At 32.0% G+C, this 21,590-nt stretch overlaps 1 protein-coding gene across 1 annotated transcript in view; it reads right to left on the bottom strand.

Annotated features, from left to right (window-relative positions):
- The window catches only part of DNAJC1 (DnaJ heat shock protein family (Hsp40) member C1), a 207,341-nt gene that overhangs the window by 118,474 nt on the left and 67,277 nt on the right, over nucleotides 1-21,590 (bottom strand). The window contains exons 2-6 of the mRNA XM_038529829.1: nucleotides 16,203-16,304; nucleotides 15,672-15,718; nucleotides 9,187-9,352; nucleotides 8,208-8,305; nucleotides 7,146-7,239 (exon numbers count right to left, since the gene is read on the bottom strand). Of these exons, the coding sequence (XP_038385757.1) occupies nucleotides 7,146-7,239; nucleotides 8,208-8,305; nucleotides 9,187-9,352; nucleotides 15,672-15,718; nucleotides 16,203-16,304 (507 nt within the window). The remainder of the gene's footprint in view (nucleotides 1-7,145; nucleotides 7,240-8,207; nucleotides 8,306-9,186; nucleotides 9,353-15,671; nucleotides 15,719-16,202; nucleotides 16,305-21,590) is intronic.

Below are 21,590 nucleotides of genomic sequence, written 5' to 3'. Positions count from 1 at the left end.
TTGTTGAATGAATTACTGGAAGAAAGAATGACGCTCACCCAACATTCTGTTTCCCCACATTTCCTTGTCCTCTTGAGATTAGGTGGGGTCATGGGTCTAGTTCTAAATGGGCTGTGGATGGAAATATCATGTGTCATTTCAAACCAAAGCATCAAAAAGTTCATGCAATCCTCCAGCTCTCTACTCATCCATAATGAGTAAGGAGGCCACATGTTCCAGGTGGGTGAAATTGGAAGATGGTAAAGAGGTCGGAGTCCCTGAATGGCTATTTAGAGCAGAATGCCTTCTTTCCTATCAACCAGTGGTAGGCGAGTGACATGAACCAGAAAAAAAATTTAAGTCACTGGACTTTTAGGATGATCTGTACCTTGCCATAGTCTATCAGTCTATTCTTGTTATAATACCAATAATATGTGGTATGAAGTTAATACAGAGAATATACGATGGGAGGTTTTCAACTGGCCTTATCAGGAAAAGCTTCCTTTTTTTTTTTTTTTTTTTTTTAGGAAAAGCTTCCTAATGATGATACCATTTATATAAGCCTTGAATATGTAATATTTCCAAGATTAGTGAGTTATGAGATGGAGGATATCCATATCAAAAGCTTTTCTTTTAACATTATTGACACAGTTCATCTAAGTGATAAAATAACATGCTGAGTTGGTGCTATCTGCCATGTTTTGGTTTACTTTTACTTCTCCATATAAACTTCAAAATATTAAACAATCAAAGGAAAACTTAGGAAAGAGGAGAAATGATCTAGAGTGGTACAAGCTACTTGGGAATAAAGAACATGGAAGAGCTCTGAGGACTGGTAACTACAAAAGAAATGAAGGATGCTCCATTTCTTTTTTTTGACAGTTTGATAGTACTTCTCTTTTGTTTGAAGCTTACATACAACCTTTAGCATAGGAAAATGCCATAGACGTTAAGGCCTAAGGGCTATTTTTTTCTACTTGGGCTAAGAAACAAAAAAGACTACAGAAGTCATCTACTCAGGTCCAACTCAATGCAAGACTCCTTCCATAACTTTTATAATAATTACAACCAGCCTAAATACTCTGGTAGGGACTTTTTTTTTAAAGATTTTATTTATTTATTCATGAGAGACACAGAGAGAGAGAGAAGCAGAGACATAGGCAGAGACATAAAGGGAGAAGCAGGCTCCTCATAGGGAGCCTGATGCAAGATTTGATCACAGGACCCCGGGATCACAACCTGAGCCAAAAGCAGATGCTTTACTGCTGAGCCACCCAGGTATCCCATCTGGTAGGGACTTTAAGATCATACATCTTACTCATTCAGTATAAAGTAGTTATCTAGCTAGTTATCTCCCTATTGGGAAAATTTATTCTTTCTCAGGTTTTACATTTCTCATATTTTAATATTTATTTTAATTTGCTTTAAGTTTCATTTCTATCATTTAGTAGTTACATCACTTTGAGCAAACAGCCTTATTTAATCTGAGTCTTATTTTTTATCTAATAAAATATGGAATCAATGAGACTATATATCTCTAATATCCTATCTAACATTTTGTTTTTTAAATTTTTTCTACACCTAGCAATAACTCTACTTTATGTTCTATCCTTGGACCTCTTAGTACTTGCATCTTATGCTCCCCTTTTAGAGGGCAGAAGGAATGGAATCTTTGTCTTCTGTTGGGTGGTCGTTCCAATTTCTTTTCTTTCTCTGTCCTTCTGCAATAGTAGAGTCTCAGCCTTACAAAAATTCAGATGCACTTTTTCATCTCTTTTCATTTGTTTGTATACTCCCTACATAAAGTATATTTGCCTGCAAAGTTTTTTTTAAAAAAAGTTCTTAGAGTACTAAAAAGTAAACTTAGAGTACTAAAAGTAAACTTTTTCGTCCCTTAGAGAATCTGTGTTTAACACTGAGTAGAACAGGCAACTCAGCTTGCTACAATTGCCTCAAAGCCTTTTAGAAGCTTTTTTCCGCTGCTAATTAGCTGTGAATGTTTTGTTTATTTGGTTTCTGACAGAGCCTCAGCAAGCAGAAGCAAAGGGGCTAGAAAGGAAGGGCACTGACTGTACAGAGGCTGACCTCCAGGCTGGTCCACAATTGTAGTTTCCATGGGAGAAGCTTCTTGGGAGGGAGGATGCCTCCACTTACAGATAGTTTTGTAAAATATAATATTCCCTTTACTGTCTCTAATATAGGCAGTCACAAAATAAACTAAGTTATAAGGGTTAAACTGAAAACACGCACATAGTACATATTTCAATAATTGCTAATCTCATGGTTATGAATATACTTCAGAACATATATGAGAAATAAAAAAATATCCAAGAAGGGCATTTTGGAAGCCAGAAAATTTTCTTGGGATTATAGGCTGAAATTAGCCAACACAGAAGACCACTTTAGTCAGATTCTAAGAGAATCTGAAACTACCATGAGAACCAAAACAAACTGAGATACATTTATCACTAGGGCTAAACTTTTAATGTTAAAATTAAATTCTAGGCTCAAAGTATACAATGCCTCTCTTGATATGGTCCAAGTTTCTTGTCATATTTTAATTCATATTCCATGTCTTCTGTTGATCATTCCATTTGCTTTGCACATTACCTAAACACATTTTCTCATTTTCCCAACTTCTCGCATAAGGTCATGCATTTAATTCTTCTCTAATGTTCTTTCATTGCTCTATGCACACATTAACCTTCTTTCTACTCATCAATTTACAAACATTCTCCACATTTTTTACTTTGGTTTCTCATTTGACTTTTTACTTTTCTGCATATTGTGGGTATATGAATGATATGAAGTATACATTTTGCTAAATATATACACCTTTTCTTGGATATTTTCCAATCTGGGAAATATTTGATATCAATTTAATATTATCAAATATTTTGTATGTATCAAGTATAAGTTTTAAGTTTTTTGGTCTCATTCTTCTATCAATTCTTATTTCCCATTATCTTTTTCAGAACAAAGGAAAGGAAAAAACCCCAAAGCTGGAGGTAATAAGAACCTTCTTGAAAAGCAAAGGAAGTTATCAAAGATATACCTTTATCTCCACCCAGTCTGATCACAGAACAACTTTGAGTCTTTTTTGTCCATTATGTACTGTAACTTTTCCACTCCTAACATTTTGTAGGTGTCTTTGTCAGATGAGTGTGATAGAAACACTTTGCTATCTAATCAATAAGCTTTATTCTAACTATCCTTTATAGATCCCCCATATCAGATTTATCTATTAGAGTATAAATTCCTAAATGGGTATATACAGAGTTTCAAGAGCTGGGATATAGGCTTAGGTAACAATAATGTGCTATATGCTATCTTCTTTTTTTTTTTTTTTTTTTAATAAAAAGCAGTTGTATAATGTTTTTCTTAGCTCTCTTTCAGCCTTAACACAGAATGATTGTATGGGAATTACTTATTTATGAAATTATTTTTGCATACTATCTATTACACAAAGTGGGCACTTCACTGTCAATGATCAAGACTCAATTCAAGTGGCTCCTCTGTAGTTTTCCTTGGTCATTCTAAATAGAGACAATCTTACTTGTTTGATCAACAGAAGTCTTTTGTTTATATTACATATGTGAAGCTTATGCACCATATTGTATCACAATTATTTTAATTCATGTATTATAATCTCTACCTGACTATAAGGTCCCAGAAGGCATATTCTTCTCAATGGCTCCAAGAGTGCCTTGTTCTGATACATTTAACAAATTTTTATTGAACTGGCTAACCTGTTTCTCTAAATATGTAGCTCAGAAAAAGTTTTACACATCAAATACTGATGTAACTAGTCTCATTTGCTATGTTTTTGGGAGGGAAAAAATAATTAAGGTAAATTAATCAGGTAATAAGTTTTCTTAGGGATCTTAGATGCCAAGTAATAAACAGTGAACTTAGGAGCATAAGCTGAATCAGAATTGCCACCTTTCCACCTCCCACTGGATAACCATTTATGTATATGAAGTACAATAAAGGAATTGGGTATTTTGAGGAAGAACAGGAGGAAAGAAGTTGGAGATGAACAGCTGTTGATATGACAAGGACAAAATTTGAGTACAGATTTGGCTAGTGTAAAGGCCATTTGCTGGAAGTCTCTGAATATCCCATTTTTAGTTTGGACCCTCCTTCTTATCCAATAGTTACATACTTACACAGAATACTTGCAGATCAGTTTTAATGAATTTCATGAAATTCAAGAGATTCACACACAGAAGTAAAATCCTCTTAACTGACGTCTGCTTAACTTATTTACTGCATGCTTATGGACACTGGATATCTCAGCTCTTAAAGCTGTGTTGATGATACTTCCTATTGTAATTATAGTATTCAATTTAAATATATATATAAAAAAAGGTGAAAAGTAAGTAGAAAAAGACTTGTTTCTATGAAAACTAAGTAGATGCTTTCGGAAACTCAATAAAGGAGTTGCTAAAAATGCTGTTAACTAGATATAAGTCAGTTATGAAAGAAGGGAGAAATCATAAAAATCTGTAAGGATTATACAGTTACATTGCTTTGTAAGAGTCTAGTTTAACTTTTCTTTAAAGAAATCAAATGGAAGTTTGTCCCTAAAGAAACCAAGATTATAGATGAGGTATATGCAAGAAGAAAAAAGAAATAATGGCCCTAATCACAGAGGAGGTGAATAAATATAAAGTACAAGGCTTAAATGTTTAAGGTCTTATGTATCATTTTTTATACTTAGAGCTAGACTAGTAAGGCTCTTTTTTTGACCACTGTACCAATTATCAACCCAGACTGCTTTAGGTAAGGACAGCTTCTTCTCAATTTCATAAATAATTTTATTTAAGATCTCACAGAAGTATCACTTCAAAACTTTTATATTGTGGATAAGGCATATGTATTCACATTACACAATTTTATGGATGTTAAATTAATATAAAGGTTATGGCAGACTGAAGGAAAAAAAAGACAAAAATCTAATCCAACAAAACTACTAAGGACTGCATTGCTAATGTTTTCTATGTTTATCAATCTGCAATAGTTTCACTTTCACAGTTTGTATCAGAGTCTAATATATAAAATTATTTTCTTAGTGAACACTAAGAAAAAAAAAGAGTCTTATGTCCTTGAAGCAGAATTAAAATACTATTTGTTTAAAACAAAGGGAAAATTGTCTTATTTTTCTTCTCGGAATTAATTTATCATAAAGAAATAATTAGAACAAAATTTAAAAGTTAGATTTACAAAGGTTTTAAAACCTCATGTCTAGCATCTCAAAACTGAAAGCAACAGGTACCACCAAGTAAGTAAAAATTTCAAAATTTAAACTGATCCAACAGTTTAAGAAAGCAAAGTTTTGGGATCCCTGGGTGGCGCAGTGGTTTAGCGCCTGCCTTTGGCCCAGGGCGTGATCCTGGAGACCCTGGATCGAGTCCCACGTCGGGCTTCCCGTGCATGGAGCCTGCTTCTCCCTCTGCCTGTGTCTCTGCCTCTCTCTCTCTCTCTCTCTCTCTCTCTCTCTCTGTGTGTGTGTGTGACTATCATAAATTTAAAAAAATAAAAAAGTTTCTAAAGAGACAAATTTTTTTGTGAAATTACTAATTTCTATAACTTAAAAAAAATTTATGGCAAGGCAACACAATGTTAGCTCTAGATGCCATAGGAGATAACTTAAAATAATAATGTATAAATCTAAGCCATCTTATATATTGGTTCTATTTTTGCAAATTACTCTGCATGCTAACCAGGAAATATGTTAATTTTACCAAATCAACATTGTTTCAAATGGATTAGTTTAAAATTACAAAGAAGTGTTTCAACTGACATTTTATGTGATACTCTATTTACTCTGCCTCATGACTATAAATGTATCTACATTCTGGTTTGCCTACTGCAGATTCTGAAGCAAAAAAAACCAAAAAACAAAAAATACTCTTAAAAAAACACAAGAAAATACATGTTCTAAAATATCTTTTGGTTACATCTTCTCATATACATATTGGCAAGGTAAATATACCTCTCTCTTATTAAGACCTACATACATATAGCATACAAGGATTGTGGGGTTTTATTCAAATAATATGCTAAACAACTTATAAACAAGAGCTTTTAGATTGCCAAAATACCCCAATTTTCTCTATTAATTGTAAACAAAATATATGATTCTATAAACAATAACTATTATGATGCACTATTTGATGGAAGAATTGGTAAATAATTTCACAAAGGCTAGAAAAAACACACTAGTGATTTTTATTTCATTTTCCCTTCTAACATAAAATTTTTGTTATAAGAGGAAAAAAGAATAAAATGCAGAAGTTGGAGTGATTCATTCCCTTAAATGATTAGGAAGAACACCTCTGATACATGAAAAGTGGATTTAACTGGGTAGGAATTATCTGGCTCTCTTGTTTTTTCTAAACATTTATTTTATGAAATGAAATACTTCCTTCTCCAAATTACAACTTAAAAGTACCTCAAAATTTATACACCCAAACTATTACATATACTTTAAAATGTTATGTTTATGTGTTGGGAATTTTTTAACCAAGTGCAATAATTGAAACTAGCAAAACAATAATTTAATAAAATGTTTTGGTATACTAGATATTAAAAAAAATAAGAGAAATTGTCATAGTAATATGATATAGATCCACACTCTATTGTTTGATCAAGACTGACTAGCAACAGAAACTGATTACCAATATAAGACCAATACCTCACTCCTCTTAAAGTTGCAAATAAAATGGAAAGCAATATATATTTTTGCATAATTAGACAAATGTTCATGTACAGGTTTCTTTTATACTGTATTCTTAAATGCTATGAAAATAATGGGTGACAGGCTATTTGAGTCCTGTTCTTTTTTTCTGGATACACCTTAAATGATTACAGTGAATTAAATTTTTATTGCTCTTGTATCTGTCCTAAGCATAGTATTTTTTTCCTGTTTCTAATGTCTTGGAATTCTTAGGTATTATAAAAGCAATGTAAGAAACAGTTATAGGAATAGATACCTAAGTAATTTTAGAACTCTTCTACATAGGTTTACACTTATATCAATTCAATCAGCATTATAAAGCATCCACTGTATATCAGCACTCAGATACAGACATGGGCATAAATTATTTCATGAATAATTAAAATGAAAGCATCTAATATTATATGAAAGAGGTACACTTTACCTGGATTAGATGAGGCAATGCTTTTAGTGTAAGGCAAAACCAAATTCCCAGCTTGCATGGAAGCAAATCATGCCACTGTGGTTTCATCAGTAATCTAAAGGGATTACACAAAAAACAAAGAAGCAAAATACAGAAAGAAAGTTGGGAGACAAATATTTTGATAAGGATCATGAATTCTGTTATGAATGTCTATTTCAACAAAAGTATGAAGATATTTTTCAGTGAGATATTTATGACATTTATTACTACATTTGATATATTCTATCATGAAATACATTAGTTACAATAAATGCAATATGTATAGCAACTAAGAGAATCTAAGATAAAATTTTGGGGAAGGAGACTCTTAAACAAGTTACAAAGATAAAGAAACAAAAGCCCTCTTTCTAACTTGGACTTTTCATCAGTTCTGCAAAATGAATTCTTAAACCTTATGATTACTTCAGCTATAAAAGACTAAACATCATCAGAGTGTTCCTAAGTGCTGACAAGCAGATATGAAGACTGTAGCATAAACAAACCAATACATAAAAATTAATGTCATTTGCAGTTCACTGAAGCATTACTCACTGATGTCATCAGAACAGAAGACAAGCAGAATAGTCTCTGATCTCCATCTCACATTGATCCAATTCCTGCCCTGCTGTGTGAACTATTTAAACCCTTTATTTCTTTTTATGAATCGATATTAGAAATGGTATCTTTTTGAGTGTACTGCATATCACTGCCTTTCTACATATTGTCATTTCTGAGCTAAACACTAAAGTGATAGATTCGTTTACGAATACTTTATTTCTAAAGTTCAGTATAAAAATTTCAAACAACAAGAATTTGGGGTTTTGATTACTTATATATTAACATTTTACAAGGGAAAAAAACCCTGTACAACTTTTGCCTAAGATTAGAACTTGTCTCATAAACTATATGACACAGCACTAATCTTTTATAAACCTACTACAGATATAAATGTTACATATTTGAAATTAATATATATGAAGTTCAATTAGATTAAAGACATTTTAAAATAGTTTCAAATTACAAAATATTATTATATGCTCCCACCTTTCATTTTTTTCTGAAGCACCAAGTTTTGATGCATCCACACTCTTGCTGCCTGTCTTTTTTTTCTTTTCTCTTTTTTTTCTACTAAGCAGTTCATCCTTAATGTGGAAAGAATTATGGTTACAGGTTATCATTAACATGTACTCTTCAAACGTTATCAAGAGTCTTCTGTGAAGGGTAAACATTATAGAAGAACATTTATGCAAATGTATGTAGGGTCCAACATGATTAAGTAAAATCATCAATCTTTAACAATAACTGTTGCCATGGCATCCAGTCCTTAAACACACATGAAGTTCAGCACTGTCAGTCATGTGTATCTCCATAGCAATCAAAGTTTTCTAAGAGAAAGCATTCAACTTACTTTTTCTCATTCATCCAACTTTAATAATGTCACTTCAAAAAGACTGAGTAAACAGATGCTAATTTATGAATACTGATAAATATGTTTGATTATCCTTAGCACATAAATAAAAATCCAGAGCTGAATAAACTGTGTAGTGGAATGTTAAATTAAGGAAAGTATAATTTTTTAACCAACTGATCTCTGAAATTATAAAATTATACTCATTTCAAGTCTTACATTTAGTTAAAACCTTTTAAAGTAAACATTCTTTATATAAAAGGCTATGACACAAAAATTTCTAAAATCATTTTTACATAAAAAATATTTTTGTTTGGAAGGTGACAATTAAGAAAACCTGGTTCTACCTTCTAATTTTCAGCTGGGTATTTGGGCCTTTACAAAATTTTATGACGAACTCAAATGTCACATTTTTTTAAAAAGAAGAATTTTTTTCTCATATCATGGGTTCTTCTTGACTTAGAAACACATCAAACACTAAATATTAAGTACAGAACTTTTAGGATAAGGAGTATATTTAGAAAAATTGAAATTTTTATCAGTTGTAAAAGAAAATTCTGAAATTCCATATAAAATTAAGGAGGCTAGGTCATTTGATTTATCACCAATACTTACCAGTTGTTTTTCCAGGTAGATTGACCAAACCACAGCATAATGACCCACTGTGAGAATAATGAACAAAAGTAATGCCAGCTCAGCATTGCTCATTTTTCTCACCCGCCTGTAGTAGAATACAGGCTGTCGCCAATCTGGAAGTCCATTGATCAGAATATCATCATACCTACAGTAGCAAATATAACAGTCTTTCATGGGGAGTTCAAAAATAAAAACCAAAAAATTAATTCATATTTATATTTATAAAGAAGAAAGAGAAAAGAATTTCTCCAATATATATAGCATTTATGTAGATTATTAGCATTACAATGGCCTATAAATTCAAAACACTGTATATAGTACAGTCACAGACAATCTTCAAAAAGATACACAGTAATATACTGTGGATACCAGACCTTGTGTTTAACAGCAACCCAATGATGTGACTTCTGGAATGACATCTAAGCTAAAGGAGCCACATAGTCTACCTCTTTATCACAGTCTGCAGTAAAGACTTCCACCATAAAAGTTAGCAACAAAAGGAAAGATCTCAATGGAAGAAAAATCAAGATAAGCACTCTGTTACCATGAATTATATATTAATTGAACCAAATTCAGGATATATTTTCTAGTCAGTGCTATTATTTTCAACCCTGTACTATAGTTCAATATTGAAATATTTATATATATTATTTTATCAAAGTTTCTTTATGATTAAAAGCCTATCAGCACCTTTTAATTTTATATTGCTCAAATAAGAGTTTCCAAATTAGAAAGAAATGGGAAACAACCAGTGTTTATGTCAGATTTCTCAATAAAACTGTTTATTTGTAAACATTTAAGTGGCAATTTCCTCATTTTTGGCTTTGCTGGAGGGAAAGAACATAACACACAAAAAGCTTTCCTAGTAATGCATTTTAAATCAGCTTTCTTTAGAATAAAATTTCAACTGAGTTGAAATTTATCTATCAGACCATGATTAAGACAAATATTTTTAAGGTTAAAAATCAGGAGTAACATTTATGATTGTAAAACTCAAAATGGTCACACACAAACACTGTATGTTCAAAACACACAACCTGTTAATCTTAATTGAACACAACTCATTAAATATTCTAATCACACTATTTCTTGAATTAAATCTTCACTGAAAGGCCTAATTTGGTGCAACACATTGACCAAAATATTTTAATTAAAAATATTCTGAGTTAGTCGCAGGCCTAATTACAGGAATAGAAATAGGGCCTATATTGTCAGGCAGGTCAGTAGAACTCAGTAGTAGGTTTTTCTCAAGTAAATTGACCGATCTAGGAATAATAGCGCAGCTGCTAAACTGCCAGTCTTGACATGTAAATCAATTTAAATGCAACAACTGCAGTAGCTACTTTGATAGTTATTAAATTGATACCTTGGAGATATGCTTAAAAAAATAAGCAGAGGATTTATTATAGGCGACTTCTTTTTCAGTAGAAAAATATTGGTTACAAATTCAAAATATATTTTATTAGCAAATCTGGAAAGCCTGACATTTAGATCAACTTAGATTATTAATAATAATGCCAGATCAGAATAACCAGTGTTCAAACCAAAGACATTAATTAGTACTAAACTCTTAAAAGGCAAATTGTATAGTGCATAGAAGTGTACAAATTAAAATATGGCTGTATAGTAGCTGGACCAGACAAAATTTGATGTTAAATATTCTCCTTTTTAAATACGCATAGCAATTCTTGAACATGATAATATCGAGATATAATATAATTTAATAAAAAAACTATCATTCCTGTCCTCAAAAGTTTATTTAAATTTATCTTTGTATAAACTGACTCAGTTTAAATTAGAAATGGATTGACAAAAAGGTTTAAGATTACAACATTTGAAAGGCCAATGAATGTTAAATCCTGAATTTATTCTAAATCTATATTCTACTTCAGATTTGTTCAGGGAAAAAGAGGTAAATATAAAAATCACTATTTTCAGCTAATCTATCCCATGAAATAAAAATAACTTCATGTAAAAAGTAGTTACTAATAAAGAACATCTAAGGAAGTGGTAACAATTCCCCTAAGAGCATTACGAAGTATTAAATTTGTTTTATCTAAACTGTATTAGAAGAAAACATAACTAAACTCATAGTTCTAAATCTCTTACCACATATTTTATCACCATTATTGTTGAAATGGTATCTATTAATAGCTATTCTTTTCTACCGCACATACAAGTTGTAGTTAGTGTACAGCCAAATTCAAGACAGCAAAAACTCATGCACTGAACACATTAAACAGAACCAGATATTTACTAAGCTATGTCTGCCACTCTAAACAACAGTCTCCAAGGATTAAGCTTAGAATCAATGCTCTATTGATTTTACTATCAATGAACATTATGGCTCACACGACTGGCCATTTTAAGGGAAGATAGCTTCTATTATAGTTCACTTTTTTAGAATATATGCTGTTAAAAGATAAATCACTGCTTTCCTGAAACACTGAAAAATAAAGATATTTCTTAAAATGTACAGAGACTGTATTCATAGCTATTTAAAAAAATGTGTTGACAACACATAAAATTTTAAATATCACTATGGTTTGCTTTTTCTATATTTAACACGTAACACTGTTAAAATGTTCTGTAATTCAGCTCATATAAACTGCTCTGAATAATCTGTTAAAACCAGATTAAGAATGTGCACATGTATGAATATGTTATAAGAAAATACAAAAGTAAATCTGTGTCATAAAAATACTACTAATGCAAAAAATGATATGGAATTATAAAGGCCATTATCTTAGAAATTAAAACACTGAATAATCAATTCTACATTCAACATATGACTTACCACATGTTTACTTTGATTTTCTTAAAAAGTACATTATAAACAAAATAATGGTTAAATAATCATTAGTGAGTTTCATTCTACAATCTCAATTTATCAAATATATTTAGCTTAAACATTAGAAAGCAAATCTAAAAATGTCTAAATTATCAACAGAAAAAAATTTATGTAAAATATAAAACATTCTCACAGTTTGAAATATAAAACAGCAACTATGAAACTAAAATAGAAAACATATCTATTATGAAAACAAAATTCTATCATTTGCCTAAATTGTGAATTTGCCATCATACAAAGTTTGAAATTTTAGTTTAAAACAATAACAACATCCATTCAAGTGACATTTTGAATCTGAGAGTAAAAATCATTACACAAAGATCATGAAGAGGAAACACATCTAAATTAATTGATCTTACTCTCCTTTATAAAATTATTATTATTACTTGTGGTAATAGCACTTTATATATTGCATCTAACAGTTATCTTGTATCTTCTAACTAGAGAAGGTACTAAGATTTCTTATTCTCAGGTTAATGTTTATTTTTCTTCAAACATACCTATAATCAAATTTGGAATAATGAGTAATGGATTTGTAAATGTTTAGCATATTAAGGCTGAGATAACTATACTTTCACCAGATTTGGAAATAAAACATGATTTTATCTTGTAAACCAAAAAAACACATTCAACTTTTACAAATATTGTGTCATAAAATAGATCAACAATCCCCCAAAATTTGAAGTTGCACAACTGGGTTAACAAAATAATACTGATTGAAAATTTATAATAATTTTGTAAAGTAATATACTAATATTACTAAAGTACAATCTAGTGTATATACATAATGACTGGTATCCACTCAGTACTTTTTTCAGCTAATACTCAGGATACTTGTACAGAAATTTATGTTAGAATATAGCTGAGCTGCTATTCCCCAAAATAAACCAGTTACCTGGGAGTTTAGAAACTAGGCTTCCTTACACTAACAAGACAAACTTGTTATTTTCATGCTATATGTTTGAGGACAAAAAAAAAAAAAGGGCTTAAAAGTTTATTCACAATCTTATTCCTAGGAATCTATTAAAGAGAAATTAAAAAAAAAAATCTGTTCAAAGACTTGTATGTGAATATTCGTAGCATCCTTGCTCATCACAGCACCAAAGTAGAAACAAGTTAAATGTCTATCACTTGGTGATACCAACAAAAGATATGGAATATTACTCAGCAATAAAAAAGAATGAACTACTGGAATATGCTACAATGTGGATATACCTCAAAAAGAGTATAACAGAAAGAAGCCAGATGCAAAAGAGTATATATTACATGATTTCATTAATAGGAAAGACCCAGAAAAGACAAATTTATAAACACAGAAAGGAGATGAGTGATTGTTTGGGTCTGGGATCAGAGTGAGGACTGCCTGCAAAAAGGCTCATGGGAATATAGGGAGGTGATGGAAATATTCTAAAATTGGATTGTGGTGTTTGCACAACTCTGTAAATTTACTAAAAATTATTGACTTATGTACTTAAAATAGCTGACTTCTATGGTATGCAAATTATACCTAAATATGCAGTTTAAAAACAAAAATTTGTTTTTTCCTTAAAAAGAAAAATACAAGGTTATCTAGTTTATTTTATCAACTTCACTGCTATTCTCGTTCCTACCAAAATTAAAGAATGCACTTGATTTCAGTGAAAATTACTTGTAAGGGAAATAAATAGGGAAACATACGACAATTTTCCAAATTGCAAATTCCTGGGAGGGCACACATTTAAAAGTTACCTATTTAATAAATATTTATAAGTAACTGTGATACCATAGAGCATTTTTTTTTTTAATACCAGTATAAGACAATCTTTTTTTAGAATATACAAATGACTACTGGGCTTTTCTTCCTAAAGGAATTAGAAACATCAGGTAATTGTCTGGAGAGGAGAATTTCTCCTATATGTTTAAATACACATAGATCACCTGGCCTCAGGCGCAAGCTTTAGAGAAGTGATTCCCAGCTTGATTAGTTAAGACTTTTGCCTCAAGGAAAACCAGTTACCAAAGAGTTACTTGTGCCTCAAGGGGTATAAATACTACAGCTGTTTGTATAACTGTCAGAACCATTATTTTCTACTAACACTGTAAGAAAAAATTGCAAAGGGGAGTGAATCCTAAAAAGAAAATGTTAGATGTGTCTATGTTAATGAAGAAACATTTTATACAGAAGTGATTTTTTCTGTAAAGATATAAATGATTTTTCAGGAACTGAAAGAAATTGTTACAAAGTTTACTGACTTTTAAGATAACAACAAACAAATAGACAAAACCTGATGCCAAAGACGTAGGGAGACTAAATAAAGCTATCTTTACAGACACATTCTTGATGTGTGAAATAAAACTAGGGGCTCAGGGAGAGAAACCAACTAGAAAATATGCATAGAATGACCAACACTTCTTTCAACACACTTCTAGGACTCTTTCAACACTATGGATTATCTCAAACCAGAGGAATGTCTGCTATGGTATCTGGACCAATGCCAGCCCTTGTTATAAAGCAAAGAACACTTATAGAGAATATCTTGAGTCCTTGCTTTGCAATCTGACAAACTGAGGTATTCAAATTAAAGAGTTAAGATGAGAAGCAAGAGTAATAGCTAACATTTTAGGGTATAGAATAATTCCAGATAATACATTGGAAGAAAAAAAAAGTTTTTTTAAAGAAAGACTAGTCTAGACTAGCCCAGAATAGAAAATATCAGTCTGTATCACACACTATAAAGTGTTTTGCGAAATTTTTGCTTCAGGTGTTGTGTATATGTATATGTGTTCTGAGGCATGATGCCAAATATACTTTTTTTTCCCTCCAAAGATACTTCTTACTATGGGTCTGACAGAAACTTTGGAGGCCAGCGCAATAGTGTCTACACACTCCACACATTATGAAGGAGCAGAGGAAAGGGGTCTTTCAGCAATCTTCTCTTAAGTCACTGGCACTACAAACTGCTGTATAAATATATCACTACTCTTCTGAAAGGGGCACAGAGAAGCCTGGAAGAGAGGGGGCTGCCTCCACTCTGAAGTTTAACTCTAAATGCAGAATCACCAGAGGAGAGTAAGGGAAGGGAAGGAGGCAAAAGAAATAGGAAGAAGCAACAAATATTTTTCTTCCACAGCCATTTTCCATAGACTTATATGAATATAAGTCTGTTCTCTCATTCACAAATATCAGAGCTATTTTGAGAGTGAGGAAATATCAAGAAATTGTGATAACATAAGCATCACTAACAGTCTAATTCCAAAACATTTAAGGAATAGGAAAAAAAAAAAAAAGACCTCCAAGCAAAGATAGGAGCTATTACTGATATATCAAAAATGATTGGACATTTGTTTGAAGTCAAGTTGTATCTGTATTTTCCAGAGCATAGACACTCATGTTAAAAAATCATATCTAATGGAGCTATGACTTGCTAACATTATGACTCATGATCCTGAAGTGTATAAGTATTGAATCAACCTAGTGAATATTTTCAATAGAAATTAACTCTGCTTTAAACTCCGGAAGAAACAAAAATAAAATACTAACTGATAATAAATGTTTAGTGAGACAATTCTTTCCTTTATAAACTGAGACATCAAACTGTAACATCTTAATTCAAAACCAGAAATGAACACTCACCTCTGCCTTCGTTCATCATCCTTTAAAACTTCATATATGGCCACCAACTAAAATAAAAGCATTACTTTAAAATAAAAATACTCTCAGCTATAAGAAATCACTTAGGAAGGTGAACACACAATAGTGCACAAGCAGAAAACCCTATGTGCTCATATATACAATGAAATAGATACAATTTTAACTATATGTAACATTTTATGTTTTTAGTAGAACCTTAAGAGGTTATAAAATGCTTGATGCCAAAATAAATCGTGAAAGATGCAAACATAATAATTACGTTAAAATGTGCTTTTTAAAAGCAAAAGCTGTAATTTAGATAAGAAAATTATGACAATTATGACCCTCCAAAAATGTAGATTCTAATATAAAAAATGATTATTTTGAAAAAATGGAATGAACATGACATAATATTTCAAAAGTACAAGCTCACTTTCAAACAAATATTCTACATATAAGTTACTGTTTCTACTAGAAAACATTTATTTATAAATTTGTTACAAAGTATATATAATAACAGCACACTTCACTTACTTGTCTAAATTGAGTTTCTGCATTTTCATCTTTATTCTTGTCTGGATGCAAAGTCAGTGAAAGCTTACGATATGCTTTTCTAATGTCTGCAGATGAAGCATCCTGGAGGTGGTAGGGGGAGGGGAAAAACACAAAGCAAACGTTGTCAGAAAAAGAAATTCCCAGAACCTTGTTAAGATCTGAGAAGACAGCCAACCAAGTGCAGGACCCCAGGCAATGTAATTTGAGCAATCAGTCTAACAACCAGGCTATGCAACTAGCCTGACCCACATGACTGAACAATTATTCAATCTAATTTGGCTCTCCTCTTAACTTTTCATTACCATACAGTCATTTAAAGAAGACAGTATTTGGCAAAACTTTTCAAACACTTGCCTTCCTAAAATTAACCAATAAATCTTTTTCAGTAATTAAGAGATCAAAAAGAAACAAATTAAAAATTAATACATCCATGTGCCTTCAAAGAAGGTCTTTATTTATTTGAGAATCGTGAAGCCAATTTCTGAATCCCAGGCTTACCATATGTGGTTTCTTCATTGTTATTTATATTGAATTTACCACTGAGCCACAATCTATGGATCTCAATTTCCCATGTCAAAAGTATGCTTATTTGAAGGCAGTTACATTTGCATTTATCCAAAATAACTATAATTAGAAATAGTTGTGTATGTTGTACTTAACATTTTCTTAGTACTTCCAAGGGTGTTTTCAGTGGTGTCCGGTTTCCACAGTCTAGTTTGCAGAATTAAATTTGCCCACTATTTATATATTATTAATATAGTTTAAATATCTTTAAAAAGTTACAATAGTTCAGTAACAGTACGTTGGATTAAGTGGAGGTTAAAATTACATTCTATGTAATCCTGTGTGTACAGATAAATCCAGAAAACATGGTTTTACACAGCCAGCATAAGATATATAACAATAACAAAGAACACGATGTCAAATTGGGTTTAAAACTTTATCTCCAGTAAGTTAAAAAATTATTCCAATAAGTAGCATATTCAGAGTGGTACAAAATAAAACTGTTTATTAAATTTTGTTTTATAACCAAAAATTTGTCCAATTAACTCTGAGAACTACTTAATTGGTAAAGTTCAAATGACTAAAACACCCAAACCAAACCAAAGCAGAACAAAAATCTGTGTACTTGGGACTAAATAGTTGTTAAAGAAATAGAGCTGAAGAGAAGCAAAGTGAGACTATAATTTGTCTCTCAAGCTTTCCTTTATGAACCATTATTTTCATTATCAATTTTCTGGGGCTTACTGCTCCAGGGTGTCATTCTAGTTAAAAATGTCAACTTAGGAGTGAATATTTTTGTAACTTACAGAGGACTGAGAAGATATAAAGTTAGCAGAGTAAATTTTTCAGGTAATATGGTTAAAATTTCATTCTAATTTGCTACGTAGAATTGATGGGTTCCCTATACTTAATAGGTAACATGCAGTAGAAAAGGATGATTATTTACTGAAAATCTGTGATGGAGATTTTGTTGAGTGAAGAGGTCAAGTGTCAAATGAATAACTGTTCTCAATTGGGATTTTAATTTTGGATTTTACTCAATTAGGACTATATCATGGAAAAATTCCTAAAGTAGATTTTTCACAAAATAAAGCTTATGTGTTTTCTTGTGGTACAAGATTAATGCATGTGTGTTATGCAATACCTATGACTTACTTAAAAATAAAAATAATAGTGATGTAAGGCATTTCCCTTCCAGTCTTGCCATGCTGATTCTAATTCTCCATTTTTCTGCCACAATATGTGCCCTAAATATAAATGTAGCCAGATGGCTCTCTTACTTCAAACCCTTCAGTAACTCCCAAGTGCCTTCATCATCTGTCTTTTCCAATCTTTTTAGTTTTATCTCCCACTATCTTGGCCCATCCTCCTGGTTCCCCAGATCATTACACATTAGGATGCTGTTCCCCAACCTCATGTTTTTGTTTTGCACCCAGCTGTAGATACAGACAATTCTCTCCTGACTAAAGAATGAGCATCTTAGGCTACACATAAATATTACCTTTTTCCTCTTGAGAATATGCCCAATACGGTTATTTCACCAATTAGATCCACTCTAAGTATACAGAACTAAAAACCTTGAGAATTACCCTATCTAAAAGACATACTCTAGATAAGCTTCACCTCAAACTAGCTTATATATGTATTTAATTTTAGTAAAGTACTCAAAGAACCATATTTTAGCCTCATAACAAAGCTATGAGGTAAGTATAGTTATTAGGCCCATTTTGCTGATACAGCAAGTGAGGCAAAGAGAGGTTAAATAACTTGCTCAAGTTCATCCTGTTGGTAAATAGATGAACATAGAATTCAAACCCCAAAAATGTTGCATCAGAATCAGGGATCCCTGTTAGCTTTTAAGATTCAGTTAGTAGATTTGGATTGAGTCACTTCACAAGAGGCAACAGCTTTGGGAAGGCAGTGAGAACAATTGTATTTATGTTAATCTGATAAACCATATGGAAAACTACAATGTGAATGTTCAAGTGAAATTTTAAAGGTTAAAGACCTTGATATATATTAACTTTTATAACATTTTTTATTCATGAGATACAGAGAAGAGAGGCAAAGACATAGGCAGAGGGAGAGCAGGCTCCTCACAGAGAGCCTGATGTGAGACTTGATCCCCGGATTGGGATCATGTCCTGAGGTGAAGGCAGATGCTCAATCGCTGAGCCACCCATGTGTCCCCTTTTCTAACATTTTATATCATATTTCTACAAGAGACCTGAATGTTAGAACATTTACCTCCCATACTCACTAGATGAGCCTTTTATTTCTCTGACATGCAGAGAAAAGTTTTTGATAGGGCTGTGGGTGAATTGCCTATCTTTAACACTGTTGACATCAGATCTACAGGGTTCAATTGCCAGAATTCTTCTCTTTCTAAATGTTCTTTCTAAAAGTTCCTTGGCAACTTGGGACATAAATTATCTTAATATTTGAACGACCTCTGTAAAGAAGATACATATGGTCATTCTAAACAAGCAAAAAAAAAAAAAAAAAAAAAAAAACCCAAAAAATAAACAAAAAAGCACCCCAAACCCAATTATGAAAGTAACATATATTTGTCAAAATTAAAACAACACGGGCAGCCAAAATGGCTCAGCGGTTTAGCGCTGCCTTCAGCCCAGGGCATGATCCTGGAGACCCAGGATCAAGTCCCACGTCTCGCTTCTGCTTTTCCCTCTGCCTATGTCTCTGCACCCCCCCCCCCTGTCTGTCTCTTATGAATAAATAAATAAAACCTTAAAAAAAAATTAAAACAATGCAATGAGGTGTCAGCAAAAATAGCAGAATAGGGACAGGCTCCAAGGGCCTGTCCCTGCCTAGAAACAGCAAATAATCTAGCAAAAACAGAAGGAATCAACCCAATCCAAACTATGTAAATTTCTCAAACCACGCAATTAGTTAATCAAGAGAAAGGCAGCTGATTCTCAGTTAGGGTCTTAAAGACACCAATCTGAGTTCTTGGTGTGGGTTCCTAGCGCTGAAGGAAAAGCAAAGTTCTTAAAGAACTGTGGCTGTTTGTTTGGTCTGTCTGTTGGTCCCCTAATGGATTGTGTAAAGGGTTTACCTTTATTTTACCAAACTCAGTACTCTCCCAAGGCAGAGAGGCAACTAATTATCTAGGACATTTGTTAAAAATATTTAAAGGGAAATTTATTAGCCAGTGCCAAATGGGGCAAGGGATAGCAGTTGGGCCATACAACAGAAACATCAAAAAGCTTGGGAGGAAAAACTAGTGAGATGCTTTGAGGAATATGAACTTTGAAAAGCTCCCACATATTCCTTGGAAGCCAGAAGACCATATGCATGCCCAAGGTGGAGTACATACTCAGAAAGACCTGTAAAGGCCCTTAATTCTCACTTCTGACTGATCTTTAGCCTGAATATAGCAGAAAGTGAAGGCTATGAGAGAGCTGTAAACCTAGCTGAGTGTTGTAGGCATGCTGCAACATATACACAGAACCCATTGGCAAAGACTAAGGTTTTCTTCCCCTGGTTCCAAGCCTTTAAGGAAATCTGTTCAATCATAAGCTGACCACTATGCATATCAAACAGAAATGTCAGTGGATACACACAACAAAGAATATACACTTTACAAAATTGGTTCGAAAAAGTCACCAGACAAAACCATAAGCAGCAAAAAACAAAAACAAATAAAAAAAATCCCTAGTGGGGTGGGAGAACTTGATTAGTCTAGTATTCATTAAAAATTGTGAAGCATGCTAAGAAACAAGAAAGTATGGGGAAAAAATAAATTAATAGAAATTGTCCTTGAGGAAGCCTAGACATTGAACTTACTAAAGACTTTAAGTCAACTATTTTAAATATGCTCAAGAGCACATACAAAGAACTAATGTATGAGAGTAATGTCTTATCATGCTGAAATATCAACAAAGAGACAGAAATTTTAAAACCAAAGGAAATTCTGGACTTGAAAAATATGGTATCTAAAAATAAAAATTCACTAGAGGGACTCAAAAACTGAGAAGAAAGAATCTGAACACAGGTCAAGTTGAGATTATCCAATATGAGGAACAGAAAGAATAAACAAACAAACAAACAAACAAACAACAACAACAAAAAAAACAGAGCTTAAGAGACCTGTGCGAAACCACAGAGTTCCAACCTACACGAAATGAGAGTCCTAGGGCAAGAAGGGAAAAAATGACAGGAATATTTGTTTTTGAAGAAAAATGCCTGATAATAGCCAAAATTTGATGCAATACATAAATATATGCATCCAAGAATCTCAACATCCCTAAGTAGGATCAACTCAAAGAGAGGCACACCTTGAAACATAATCAAATTGTTCCAACACAAAGACCAAGAAAGAGAATCCTGAAAGCAGCAAGAGAAGAAACCATGGAGGCCAGAAGGAAGAGGAATGACATAATTAAAGTACTAAATACTAAGAAAAACTTTTATTCAAGAATTGTAAAAAAAAAAAAAAAAAAAAAAAAGAATTGTATATCTAACAAAACTATCCCTCAAAAATGAAAGAGAAATAAAAATATTCTAGTTAAACAAAACCTAGAATTCATTACTAGTAGATTTGCTCTGCTCTATAAGAAACGCTACAGAGTGAAAGAAAAAAATACTAGACAGTAACTCAAATCTATATGAAGAAATAAACACTGATAATATACAGATAAATACAAAAATCAACATTTGTATATTTTTGGTTAATAATTCAACTTTTTTCTATACCATTTAAAGGACAACTATTTAAACAATAATTATAAACGTATGTTAAATAAAACAATAATATAAATCTATGTCTATGGGTATACATGTATAAAGATGTAATCTGTGTCAATAACTACATAAGGAATAAGAACAGGCTTTGTAAAGACA

Source organism: Canis lupus, chromosome 2, assembly GCF_011100685.1.
Source record: "Canis lupus familiaris isolate Mischka breed German Shepherd chromosome 2, alternate assembly UU_Cfam_GSD_1.0, whole genome shotgun sequence".
Taxonomy (NCBI): Eukaryota; Metazoa; Chordata; class Mammalia; order Carnivora; family Canidae; genus Canis; species Canis lupus.
The sequence above is the reverse complement of the archived record's forward strand: the minus strand, read 5'-3'. Positions and strand labels throughout refer to the sequence as shown.